General features: G+C 36.3%; 1 protein-coding gene across 4 annotated transcripts in view; it reads left to right on the forward strand.

The window, feature by feature from the left end:
* Positions 1-14,804, forward strand: part of LOC105496899 (copine 8) — a 240,662-nt gene that overhangs the window by 193,467 nt on the left and 32,391 nt on the right. For all 4 annotated transcript variants that reach the window (XM_071071896.1, XM_071071895.1, XM_011767544.3 and 1 more), the window contains 2 exons: positions 5,221-5,402; positions 13,419-13,546. In XM_071071896.1, coding sequence (XP_070927997.1) covers positions 5,221-5,402; positions 13,419-13,546 — 310 coding nt within the window. The remainder of the gene's footprint in view (positions 1-5,220; positions 5,403-13,418; positions 13,547-14,804) is intronic.

Genomic DNA, 14,804 nt, shown 5'->3' on the forward strand with positions numbered 1-14,804 from the left:
CAATCTTTATCAAAATCTGAAAGGATGTTGTGGAAGAAATTCATATGGAAATTAACATGAAATTTATTTAAAGCAATCCTTATCAAAGTCTGAAAGGACTTTTTGGAGGAAATTCATATGGAAATTAATATGAAATTGCAAAGGACCCAAAAGAGCTAAAGCAAACTTGAAAAAGAACATTGAAGTAGGAGTCGTCATATTTCTCACTTTTAAAACTTACTACAAAGCAACAGTAATTAAGACGGTGTCCTATTGGCATAAAGATGATTATACAGATCAGTGAAATGGATACAAGTTTGCAGAAGTAAACCCTGATGTCTGAGGTCAACTGATTTCAAGAATAGTACCAAAACAATGCAATGGGGGAAGACTGGTCTTCTTAGCAAGTGGTGCTGGGACAACTGGATAGCCACATGCAAAAGCATGAAATTGGACTCTTCCCACATACAAAAATTAACTCAAAGTGGATCAAATACTTAAATGTAAAAGCTAATGCTATATAATTCTCAGAAGAAAACAGAGGGCTGCATCTTCATGACCTTGGATTTGGCAGTTGATTCTTAAATAAGACACCAAACTCATGAGCAACAACAACAACAAAATAGATAAAATGAACTTCAAAATCAAAACTTTTTATGCTTTGAAGGACACTATCAAGAAAATGAAAAGACATCCCCCAGAGTGGAAAAAAATGTTTGCAAATCATACATCTCATGAGGGACTTGAATCTAGAATATATAAATAACTTACAATTCAATAAAAAAGACAAATAATCCAATGTTAAAAGTGGGCAAAGGATCTAAATAGAGATTTCTCCAAAGAAGAATATATAAAGTGGCCTATAAGCACATGAAATGATTCTTGGCCAACTTAGGCATCAGGAGATCCAAATCAAAACTATAATGAGATATCATTTCATACCCACTAGGGTGACTATAAGAAAACGGTCCAATAACAAGTGCTGGTGACGATATGAAGAAATCAGAATCCTCCTAACATTGTTGGTGGTTGTGTTAGTTCATTCACATTGCTGTAAAGGAATACCTGAGACCAGGTAATTTATAAAGAAAGTAGGTTTATTTAGCTCACAGTTCTGCAGGCTGCATAAGCATGGCACCAGCATTTGCCTGGCTTCTGGTGAGGCCCAGGAAGCTTTCAATCATGATGGAATGCAAAGGGGCATCCAGCATATTACATGGTGGGAGCAAGAGAGAGAGAGAGGAGGAGGAGGTACTATGCTCTTTTTAACAACCACCTCTCACATGAACTAACAGAGTGAGAACTCCCTCATTACCATGAAGATGGTACCAAGCCATTCATGGGGGATCCTACCCCATGACCTAAACACCTCCCACCAGGCCCCATCACCAACATTGAGATTTGGAGGGGACAAACATCCAAACCGTATCAGTGGGAATGTAAAATGGTACAGCCACATTAGAAAAACACTTTGCTAAGTTCCTCACATTGTTAAATACAGAGTTGCCATATGACCCAGCAATTTCATTCCTAGATATATACTCAAGAGACATAAAAACATATATCAGCACAAAAACTCGTACGTGAATATATATAACAGCATAATATCCCAATTGTGGAAGCAACCCAAATGTCTAACAAGTGGTAAATGATAAAGAAAATCCATACAATGGAATACTATTCTGCAATAAACAATAATAAAGCACTAATACATGCATGATACAAGATAGATGATAGTTGAGATCTGTCAGCTAAGTGAAAGCAGCTAATCACAAAAGATGACATATTACGTGATTCTATTTTTATGAACTGTCAAGAAGAGGCAAATTGGAGACAGAAAGATGATGATTCATTATTTAGGGCTAGGGTGGTAACTAATGGGTACAATTTCTTTTTGAAGTGATGAAAATGTTCTAAAATTCACTATAGTGATGATTGCACATAACTAAGAATATACTAACCATCATTGAATTGTTCTTTGTTTTGTCTTATTTTGTTTTGTTTTTTGAGAGGGGGTCTCACTCTGTCACCCACACTGGAGTACAGTGGTGCAATCTCAGTTCACGGCAACCTCTACTTCCAGGGCTCAAGCGATTCTCCAGCCTCAGCCTCCCAAGTAGCTGGGACTAGAGGCACATGCCACCAACTCCTGGCTAATTTTTTTGTTTTTGTAAAGATGAGATTTCGCCATGTTGCCCAGGCTGGTCTTGAACTTCTGAACTCAAAGCGATCCACCCACCTTGGCCTCCCAAAGTGCTGGGATTACAGGCATGAGCCACCATGCCCAGCTGAATTATATATTTTAAATGGTTAATATGTAACTTATGTCATTACATCCCAATAAACTGTTAAAAATATTCTATTGAACTGTGATTTTCTTACAAAGGCATAGTACATCTCTAAAGCAAAATCAGATATAATTTTGATAATATTGGGTATAATAAAAGTATCTATATTGTCAGTTTGTTGAAAGGATTAAGTGAGCTATAGCATCAAGTGGTCGATACATGTTAGGTTCTATGTTATAATTATTATGGCTATTAGTTGGGCCCCAATGTTATTAACCTACTACAAATTCATTGTTTATAAGCATCTTTGCAGATACAGAGGAAATACAAACACTGTCCCAGACTCAAGGAGTTGACTCAATACTTTAAATTGCCTTTTTTTTTTTTTTTTTTTTGGTACAGAACACAAGATCCATAACAGTATAAGAGAAAAGACAATAAGGGCTGGAATAAACAACGAGGGTTGTCTAGTATGGGTGAGACATAAGTTGGAGGAGGAGAAGGTGAATTTCAGGACAGGGTGGCAACTTGAGAGGTAGAGGTGGGAGGGAAAGTATCATTAGCAATAATGTGAAGAGACTGGTGTAGAGGAAGATGCTGGAAAGAGATAGGTGACATCTTTGGGTACAAGGGGCCCAGCTATGCATGATAGGTTAAAATGTTTATATGTTCTGGGGTATTAATTGTATTTTTTTATTTACAGTTTTCATAGTGAAGTAAAAGTATTTGCCATACTTTCACCATTGGGTTAAAACTCTTCTATATTTGCAACTTTGAGAGTTGGGAGAAGTGTTTGTTTGTTTGTTTGTTTGTTTATGTTTGTTTTTGAGACAGGGCCTTGCTCTGTTGCTCAGGCTGGAGTACAGTGGCACTATCAGGGGCTCACTGAACCCTTGACCTCCCGGGCTCAAGTGATCTCCCACATCTCAGCTTCCTGAGTAGCTGAGACTACAGGCATATGCCACCACACCCAGCTGATTTTTGTATTTTTTGTAGAGGCAAGGTTTCACCATGTTGGCCAGGCTGGTTGCGAACTCCTGGGCTCAAGCTATCCACCCACCTCAGCCTCCCAGAGTGCTAGGATTTCAGGCATGAGAGTTGTGTTAAATAACCATTTAGTTTAGTAATGGTATTTTTTATCTCTGATTCCGCTGGGCTGTGGATCAAGTGGCAAAGTCCCTACTTTAGGAGGAAGTGTCAAAGAAAAAATCACACTGGACACATTAAAAAGGCAAGAAAGGCTTTAAGACCATTGCAAAGGAGTCAGGACTATTACAATAGAAGACAAAAATTGAACTCATCTACTCCAAAACAAAAGGTGGGAGTGTTTGTGCTTGCTGAGGTGAGCTACTGGAAAAGTCCTGGAGGACATTAGCATGGAACTTGGTTTGTGTGCTTAGGCCATCTCTGTTTGCTAATTGGTGCTTATTGAAGTTAGGCTTCTATCTTCTCACGGAGACTGGAAGATAGGGCTGCTGTTTTTCTTGATGTTTATATTTCAAAGGAATGCCTTCCGTGTCCTTGAGAAAGATACTCCTTGGTTATAGAAGATTTACATCTCAAAGGGGCAGAGGAAAAATTTACAATTGCAAGTTTTCTAAAGTGAGAGCTCTAAGAGCAATCTGGGTCTTATAGTCAACAAGAAACTTTCTACAAGTTTCGTGAAGTTGAGGGGAACATTAGGCCATTTTGGTCAGAAGATACTTTTTTAGTGATTTTGTTCTGTGGAGCCAGCCCCTGAATGCTGGTAACTCCTGGAAATAGATATTTAAAAAAAAAAAAAAAAAAAAGTGCAATTAATTGTTTTTAGGACAAAAATATTATATGTACAATTACCTGTCAGATAATCCAAAGGGAGATCTTTATTTTGTTTCTCTTTGGATCTCAAGTGCTTTTTATTATTTTTTTTTCTTATCAGAAAAACTATGCCCTGAGCCTTTTCTTCCTCAGGCAATGCTTTAATGTAAAATTGAGCTTTATGTGCTGTTAGGAGTCTAGTCTCATTTAACTTTCCATTTTCACTTAAGAAACCAAATGGACTTTCAGGCTGCCTTTATGCTGGTAATTAGGGCAACTTGATGTGAATCTCAATGTGTTTGAGTAGTAGCACATATTAATACATTACACTTTCTGTCAATTTCATCGCTATTCAAGTGCAACATCCTACACAGTATAAGCACTTTGAAATTCAGAACCTTCTGAATGACCCAGACCATAATAACTGTAGCAGTTCAACTTACAATACTATGGTGCTGTATTATTTTTAATCACTTTTAAACATGTAATCTCATTTTGTCCTCCTGGTAAACACAGTGGTAGGATTTATTTTATAGAGGCTGCCGTACAAATGGCAAGACTTGACTCTGGCCTCTGGCTCCTAGCTTAATGTCTAGTTCAAAAGTTGTGAAGAATTTTTTAGATCTAGATATTTAATCAGCCTGCACTTGAAAATCACTATGCTTCCCTTTTTTAAGTGCTAAATTGGGATATTTCTCAAATATTCAGTTTATATTGGTGATAAAACATTACAAAGCCTTCATAATTATTGAAGTCCATTAAATCTACTGGGTCATCTTGCCATAGGCATAAGGATTCAAGCTAAAGGCGCATGATTTTGTTTAAAAGTTAAAGATTATAATAAAATAAGATTAACAAAAGTACTTTTATACTACCGGAACAAAAACTCAAAAATAGCCTGTGGCATTGAAAATAAGAATCATTTCTGAAAAATTCTGCATATGCTTTGGCATATCTTAGAACTTTCTATATGTCTAATATAATGTAACAAATATTCCTATGTTAATATCCATCCAAAAAGAAATGATTTGACACACTGTATATAGGCAGAAAGACATAATTTTGAATATTTCGTTCTGAAATAGACACTAAGAAAAATCTTGTTAAATGTATTTAGCCTAATTGCATATGTTTGAAATATGTGTTCTGTCATCAGGCAACCCTGCTCAGCCCACTTCCCTCCACTACATGAATCCTTACCAACTGAATGCCTATGGTATGGCACTAAAAGCAGTGGGAGAAATCGTTCAAGATTATGACAGTGATAAAATGTTTCCAGCTCTAGGTTTTGGTGCAAAACTGCCTCCAGATGGAAGGATATCTCACGAATTTGCACTGGTAAGAATTTGTCAAAAGGATTTGATGTTCTGAAAAATTAATGTTAGACCTTTTAATATTGCTTTGGTGCTTATTCTTTAGTCAGTCATGTAGCAAGCTTTTCTGACTGTAGCTTAATTTTGGTAAGTAAGCGACTTTGGAGTGTGAACTTAATGGGAAAAAGGACAGCTAAATAGCTTAGCCATAAATCTACCTGAAGTGCACCCACCTGATTTACAAATAGGGGGTCTATTTTGATTATCTATTGCTTGCTAACAAACCTTCCTAAAACTTGGAGATACCAAACAATGTCATTCTATTCTGCTTATGATTTGTGGCTCAGGAATTCAAGCAGAGTATAATGAGAGATAGCGCATTTTTGCTTTGCAGTATCTGGAGTCTCAGCTTAGGTGACTTGAATGGCTAGAGATGCCTGGAATTGGTGATTGGGGCCACATTTTTCAACTTAGTTCTGGCTGTCTGTTGAATTCCTTAGATCTTCTCCATGTATGTCTTCTGGGGCTGATATGTCTCCTAACATGACTTCTTTGTTCATGTTCATTCATGTCTTGGGCCTGAGCTTGGATAGCTGAAAAACTGGGGTTGCCTGGACAACTCTCCCTTGTTTTATATATGGCCTGTCTCTGTAGTTATGGAGGGCTTCATAACTGTATAGTGGTCTCATTGTAGTACGATTTCTTATGTAGCAGCTAGCTTTTCCAGGGCGAGTAATCTAAAAGTCTAGGACAGAAACTCCAAGGATGTTTACATCATATTCTTAGAAGTACCAAAATGTTATTTCTGCAACATCCTATTGGTCAGGCAAGTTACTAAGACCATCCCAGGTTCAAGGTAGAGGAATTAACCTTCACTTTTCAATGGGAGGAGTATCAAAGAATGTGTGGCTATTTGTAATGTACCATAATTTTTAAAATCTAAGAAAAGAAATAATTGTGTTAAACTTAATGAGGTTTATTAATTTTCCTTTCATATGTTTCTTCTCACCCTTGAATTTTTCCCTTTCTCTGTCTCTGTAATTCTCTCCTTTGCTGCCTTTCCTGCCTCTGTGGTCGTTCCTTGTAATCAAACCTATACAAATATACACTGGTTGAGCCTCCCAAATCAGAAAAGTAAATATTCCAAAATCTGAAACTTTTTGAACTCAACAAGATACTGAAGGGAAACACTCATCGAAGCAATTTGGATTTTGGATATTCAGATTTGAGAAGCTCAACTAGTAATTATATAAATATTTTAAAATCCAAAGAAAGAAATTCACAATCTGAAACACTCCTGGTTTCAGGTACGGGATACTCAACCTGTACTGTTAAGGAAGGATTTGTGCCTTAATTTTTTTTTTTTTTTTTTTAAGACAGAGCCTTGCTCTGTTGCCCAGGCTGGAGTGCAATAGTGAGATCTCGACTCACTGCAACCTCTGCCTCCCCGGTTCAAGCAGTTCTCGTGCCTCAGCTTCCCAAGTAGCTAGAATTACAGGCATGCATAACACCTGGCTATTTTTTGTATTTTTAGTTGAGATGGGATTTCGCTGCGTTGGCCAGGCTGGTCTCAAACTCCTGGGCTCAAGCAATTTGCTTGCCTCAGCCTCCCAAAGTGCTGGGATTGCAGGTGTGAGCCATTGTGCCCGGCATTAATTTGTTCTTTGAGCCCAATTAAAACACATATAGGATCCATATTGCTGTGGTTTCAATCTGGCCTCCCAGAGTTCAGGTGCTGCTAATGTAATAGTATTAAGTGAGGCCGTTAAGAGCTAGTTAGTCTGCAAGGGCTTCGCCCTCATGAATGAAATTAAGGCCCTTATAAAAGAGGCTTTACTCAACTTGTCCTACCTTCTGCAATGTGAGGATACAGCCCTCACCAGACAACTGAACCTACTGGCTTCTTGATCTTGGACTTTCCAGCCTCCAAAACTGTGAGAACATTTCTATTGTTTATAAATTACCCAATCCCAGCTGTTCTCTTATAGCACAAACAGAATAAGATGAGAGATCAGACCTCTTTAAATCTATGAAAAATAGTCTCCCACATTGATGATGAAAATAAGAATGATTATGTTGATGATAATGTTTCAACTTCATTATTCCCTAATGATTATATTACTTTAAAATTTTCAAAGCACTTTTGTTTTCTTGTATAAGACAGACAAGGGTGAAGTAGGTTTTCAGTGAAATGGTATTTGACTCAATGCTGAGTATTTACTGAGTATCGAGTCACATACTTTATACTCATTATCTTATATAATCTTCATAAAATTCCTATGTGGTAGATACTTCATGCTGACACATTGCACTGCTCTAGAAACTGCCAATCTCATTACCTGTGGTGAGAAAAGTTCACCAAGGAGTTGTATAATTCAACTGAGAGGCTCAGAAGTTGACCATTGTCCCAAAGGACAGGACTTGAACCCAGGTCAGTCTTATTTTAGAATTCATGCTCTTAACTACAGCTAAACCCCATCTTATAAAAGCACCTGTAATCTCACCTCTTGGATATATGCTTATATTAACACCATGATATATGTATCTTTATATAACTTTTTATATAAGATTTCATCTTTCTCAAATGTTTTAAGAGGAGAACTACACTTTTATTTTTGTATTTATTCTTACTTTTCTATTCCATCACCCACACGATTTCAGGAGAGGTTGCTGGAGGGCTTAATTCTTTCTTCCATGAAATAGGCCACATGCCAAACTCCAAGTGTCATAAAAATGAGTATCTGTTGGGATTTTGTTGTGTCTTAGAAAATTAAAATCTCCCAGAAACTTATAAAACCATGAAAATCACTCATGTGATTCTAAGTCTGAAGTGCCTCAGGAAAAAGGTCAGGAGCTATTTTAATGCCTAAGAAAAGGAGTAATTGTGTTAAGCTAAATGAGAGGTTTATTAATTTTCTTTCCATACATTTCTTCCTCCACTAGTGTGTATTTTTTTTTCCTTTTTCCTTCTCCTTTTCTGCTTTTCCTACCTCCACATTTACCCCTTGTAACCAAAACTATACAAATATCTACTGCTAAGGAATGATACATATTTTTTGTTATTTACACCATAATCTGTTCTTTGAGCCCAATTTGAACATTTATGGAATAGAGATCATACCCCTTTAAATCTATGAAAAGTAGTCTCTCAAATTGATGATGAAAACAATGATTGTGTTGATGATAATGCCTCAACTTTAGTATTACCATATGATTATATTACTCTAATTTTTTTCAAAGCACTTCTGTTTTGTTGGATAAATAAGGCAGATATGGGTTAAGTAGGTTGTCAGTGAGATAGTATTTGATTTGATTCTTGCTGAAATATTCTGTGTTAAGCTCATCTTAAATCACTGCAGTATCTATTGTCTAGGTACAGAAAATGACAAATACAAAAAGTTCAGTTTCATGACAGTCTGGCCTTTCATGAACTACCTGGTGTTAATAAACCCTCACGTTTCTATGGCATGAATTTGTGATATATATTCTCTAACATTAACCTGTTTATCTCACCAAATTCACATAATTCTTTTGGATAGCAAGGGAGTCTTCTTAACAACTTAAATTACCCCCAACGTGTAAGTTTTGCTGGCACAGATGTTGAACTTAAGCTTTACTCATTTGAAAAGGTCTCAGTAAATCCCAGCTTTTTATGTGAGACATACTATGGGAAAAGAAAAAGGAATGGGAAAGGAAAGGAAGAATTTCCTAGTATTACCATTTCAAGACTTATGGTTATGAAAAGAATGGGTCATTGCTCTCCTCTCATTATAATTCTTGATGACTCCTTTTGGGGTTATAACTGAAAACACAGTAGTGCGGAGTTCTGGTAGAGATATTTCTGATGAGCTTGTGGCCGGTGGTCCTTACAAGAAGGTCTTCCATGTGGACCAATAGAGAAATGCTACACCTGTCCAGGTGATTTCTCCTGGGAAATACCTAAATGCACTTGCATGCTTTTCACTTATTTTGGCATTTATACAAATGTATGCAATTTAATATTTATGTGTATGTATTTTTTTTTTTGCCAAGTAGGCATCAGCAATTTAATAACCAAGAGTCTTTAACACTGTATTGCATATAAAACAGAAGCTCAATAGGTGTTTGTTTATCGAATAAAAGGAAGAATTCTCTCAGCTTTTTCCCACAGTAAGCAACAGTCACATTTCAGAGTAGAGCAACAGCCCCTAAGAGCTTCTTTTCAGTATTTTGTCAGCTTGTTAGTCCTGCTGAAAAGTGTCAAAGGCTGCAGGCGGCAACAGAAATGACAGGCTTCTTGCATGGAGCTGAGTCCACACTCTCAGCACAATCCCTGAGGGAGCTAAACGGGAGGAAAAATAGGTAAGAGCTGGACACCCCTCCACACTTAAGTCTGAGTGGTGAGATTACTGATCATTTTAAAGTCTGATCTTTATGCTTTTCTATGTGTTCTACAAGTTAACATGTATTATTTTATAAATGGAAAGGTTAGTTAGGTTGTTGAAATATGAAATAGGGCGTCTTTTGCCTTCTTCATTAATAAACAACAAAATTAAATGTGCTTATTTAAAAAAAAAATCCTATGTTTTACTTTTGTGTCAGAGCCACACCTGGACTTATTCTAATTTGTTTTAACAAGAAATAACTGATTCCCTGCATAATTACTTCAAGAAATGAGTTTTTAAACACATTTAAAATATTTTTATTTATTTCAATAGTTTTGGGGGAACAGGTGGTTTTTGATTACATGGATAAGTTCTTTAGTGGTGATTTCTGAGATTCTGATGCACCCATCACCTGAGCAGTGGTCACGGTGTTATCCTTCACCCTCCTCCCACCTTTCCCCACCAACCTCCAAGTCCATTATATCATTCTTATGCCTTTGCATCTTCATAGCTTAGCTCCCACTTGTAAGTGAGAACAGACAATATTTGGTTTTCTATTCCTGAGTTACTTCACTTAGAATAATGGTCTCCAACTCCATCCAGCTTGCTGTGAATTCCATTATTCTATTCCTTTTCTTGGCTGAGTGGAATTGCATGGTGGGTGTGTGTGTGTGTATCACATTTTCTTTATCCACTTATTGGTTGGTGGGCATTTAGGCTGGTTCCATATTTTTGCAATTGCAAATTGTGTCGCTAAAAACATGTGTGTGCAAGTAACAGTCTTAAAACTCTTTTTATAACTCATTACAACTTTCTCATTAAGAAGAAAATCTCATTTTAGTAGCTGTAGATTATTTTAAATAATCCTGATGTAATCCAGAGCATATGCTAAAAAGAAGTCATAATTTTATGTGGTAAGATATTCTTATCATCTAAGACGTATGAGGGAACCTTAGAGCAACTTATTATGGCATTGGAACTAATTCAGAAATCATTAAACATTCCATGATGATGAATAGAACATCTAATGATTACCTTTACATTATCAAAGAAGAGAAGAATGGTGACCTTATAGTTTCAATTCCAGAGAAATAGTGGTAACATACAGTTTCATCAAAATGTAAACCTCCAATCAACATGTTAAAAAATAAAAGTAGCTCAGGACTACCCTAGTTTGTAACTGTTCCTTTAAGGTAGATATATAATACATTTTTATATGCCCAAAATCAGTAATGAACTTTAATTTTAATTAGCTTAATACCTTATCAGGGGAAAAGAGCACCACAGAATCTTAAAGGAATGTGAACTAGGTCGGCTCAGATGAACATCAGAACACTAACTGCTTTGTGCTAAATATTAAACTTATCTTTTTATTCTATTTTCAGCCAAGTCATTCAACCAGTTTTATAATGTAAAGAAGGCTTTTATTTTTATGCTTTCAAAAATGTATGAGGGTTAATAAAAATGTTTGAAGAAAAGACAAAATTAAAAGAAAAAAAGTGGATATATATCCCTCTCTCACGAATGATAAAATTGAAGTAGTTGGTAACATTTGACCCAGTTTCCTAAGATCCCCAGCCTTGTAGAAATCTTGGCATTTTGGCCAGGTGGGGTGGCTCACACCTGTAATGCCAGCACTTTGGGAGGCTGAGCCGGGTGGATCACCTGAGGTCAGTTTGAGACCAGCCTGGTCAACATGACAAAACCCCGTCTCTACTAAAAATACAAAAATTAGCTGGGTCTGGTAGTGCATGCCTGTAATCTCAGCTACTCGGAAGGCTGAGACGGGTGAATCCCTGGAACCCAGGAGGCAGAGGTTGCAGTGAACCGAGATCTGGCCATTACACTCCAGCCTGGGCAACAGAGCAAGACTCCGTCTCACACACACAAACACATACAAAAAAAAAAAGAAAGAAAATGTAAAAAAGCTTGGCATTTCATAATTTTGTAGCATAATAGTGTGTAAGAAATTGAACTCTGGAGTTAGACTGCCTGGTTTAAATCTTAGCTCTCCTATTTGTGTTGCGTGACCTTGGGTACAGTATCAACATTTTCATTACCTTGGTTTCTTTATAAAGTGGGGTTAATGACTGTCCTACAATTTTAGGGTTATGAAAGTTATATGTAAATATTTTAGTATAAAACTTGGTATATAGAATTCAACAAATTTTAGTTATAAATTACCAGTTACTTGTGATTGTTCAGGTAAAAACATGTATGCTAAAATTATTGCTAACCCTATTTAAAAGTAGTGACTATCACTAGTGGATAAAAAATATATGTACACAATTTTAGATATTCCCCTTTGAGAAGTGGAGGCTATCTCCTTTTTCTCAAGTGTGAACTAGACTTAGTAACTCATTTCTAGCAAATGGATTAAAGTAGGAGTAATGATATGTAACTTCTGAGACTGGCTCATAAAAGGCATTGGGGCTTTGTCCTTGCTCTTTCTCTGGGATCACTCAATCTGGGGAAAGTTAGCTTCCATGTTATGAGAACACTCAAGCAACCCTGTGGAGAGTCCATTTGGCCTCCTGCCAACAGCCATGTAAGTGAGCCTTTTTGGAAATAGATCTTTCTGTCCACTGTCAAGCTTTCAGATGACTTCAGCCCAGGTCGGCATCTTCACTGCAACCTCATGAGAGATCCTGCTCAGGAACCACCCTGCTAAGCTGCTTCTGGATTCCTGAGACTTCAAAAATGTATGAGATAACAAATGTTCATTGCTTCAAGCCACTATACATAGGGTATAACTTTGGGGGTAATTTGTTACATAGCAATAGATAACTAATACATGGTCTTGTGTTATTTGTATAATTTGGACTAGGAAAATTAAACCTAATAATGACAGAGCATTTAAGGTATGAAAAAGCCAGCCTAGATGTTCAGGGTTAAAGTTGCCTCAGGTCCTGTCCCCAGAATAAGAGCTTGGGTTAAAGTTGCCTTTCTGGGCGCTGTTCCCAGAGTAAGAGCTTCTTAACAGCAAGCTCCGTTTCCCTTGAATGACCTGGGTTGTTTTTTTATTCCTTTCCTTTTGCCTTGTCTTGATGTTTCCCACACCAAATTATATTCCCTCTGACACCTTCTCTACTTGGAGTTATCAGTTGTGGCCTGAAAATGTTCATGTGGCAGATATTTTACATTTTTCCTGCTATCAGGTAAAACTGTTTGAATTGATAACATTTATTTTTTCTAATTTTAATACATGTTCACTGCAGAAAAATTGGAAAAATAGCGAATAGGTTAAAGGACGAAAGGAAAGTTATCAGTTATCTAACCACCCAGAGGTAGCCACTATTAATACATTGGTTTTCTTCTTTTTAGGATTTCTATATGTTTATCTCCACATGTACACAAACCTGTGTAAATTAAGATACTATTAATTTTAAAGTGTTGTGGTGTTCAGCTTCTCTTATTTAAATTTTTCTTCTGCCATTTTTTGAAGGGTATAGATTTTTAATGACTGCACATATCATATTATGATCTGCATAATATATCATAATCTATTGTTGATCACCTAATGTATTATTGTTTTGCTATTGTAAATTTATAAATAAGTGCTCTTCCAAAAAATATTTATGATTGTCAATGTGTATTATTCTCTTGTCTTTTTTAATTGATCTTCACGGAGATTTACTTTTTTACTGTTGTTTTGTTTTGCCTATGAATTTCTACAGAATGGGAACCCTCAAAACCCCTATTGTGATGGCATTGAGGGGGTCATGGAGGCTTATTACAGGAGTCTGAAATCTGTACAACTATATGGGCCCACCAACTTTGCTCCTGTAATTAATCATGTAGCAAGGTAAGTAGAGAGTAGACAAGGGGCTTATTCTGATGTACTGGAACATGGTGAACTCGTAACATTGTTGCTAGTATGACTCCACACATGAAAGTTGTTTTCTTCTAATTTACCTCCAAGAAAGTGAGGAAAAAATGTACCTTAGAAAGAGTCTCTATCGAATGATCATGATACTTTGCTGAGAACTGTACATTAAAATCTCAAGTGAAGAAACATTTGCTGGGTTATGTTAGGAACTATCTTTGTTCAACTAAGGAAAACGTTTTCTTAGGAAAAGGCATCCATGAAGAAAATAACAAGATCAGTGGTGATGTAAACTGTGTAAATCATTCTTATTTAGTATCACATTCCATAGTAGTAATAAGTAGCATAGAAGTAATAAGAGACTGAATTCTATTAGATGACTACTTGAAGCATTCGGTGATATATAGGGCACATTATTTTAACTTCTCTGAAATTAATATAGTAGCTAATTTATAAATTCCCAGAGCTCTACCTGTGTATAGTACATAGTACTGAAATCAGAATATAATTGCTTATTACTCCAGGTACATGTTCTGAAGAAAATGTTAAAATGTAAAAAATAAATCTATATATACTTATCATTTTTCATTAATGCATAAATGAATTAGACAACACTGTTTAAATCCCTAGAAAGTTTGGCCTATGTAAATCCTATGACACCCTGACTTATTTTGAGATAATTAGAAATTGCATATCCTTTAAAACATGTAGCCAGAACTTGAAAAAAATTCTGTATTTTGGTCAGTTTATCAAGTACAAAGGTAATGTGAAACCCCAGTTCTCTGAAGGTTCTAGTACTTTACCACTTTCCCTAATGAATATTACTGGCAGTTTCAGTGTGTTCTACTTTTCATTATCTGGGACATGGACAAAATGCTAAAATATCCCTTGCACCCAGGGCTGACCCCAGTGCAACTTCCCTGTGGAACTCCGACTAAGGTTGACAGTGATACATTGATGACTGTTCTCTGAGTGTGACCCTTCAGCTTGAATTTTTCAGACAAAATCATCTGCAATCTCTACTAAAATATGAATTTTATTAATACATCTTAACCCTGTACACATTCAACCCCACAAAAAAATGGTACTTAGTCTTACCTATTTTACCTTTATTTCTCTGGCACCTGTTCTTTTCTATTTCTCTTTTTTTAATACAATCTTGGCTCCCAAAATTGATCTCACAATCCATTAATGGGTCATTACTTGCAATCTGAAAAACATATCCTAGCTTATTATA

Source organism: Macaca nemestrina, chromosome 10 (assembly GCF_043159975.1).
Source record: "Macaca nemestrina isolate mMacNem1 chromosome 10, mMacNem.hap1, whole genome shotgun sequence".
NCBI lineage: Eukaryota > Metazoa > Chordata > Mammalia > Primates > Cercopithecidae > Macaca > Macaca nemestrina.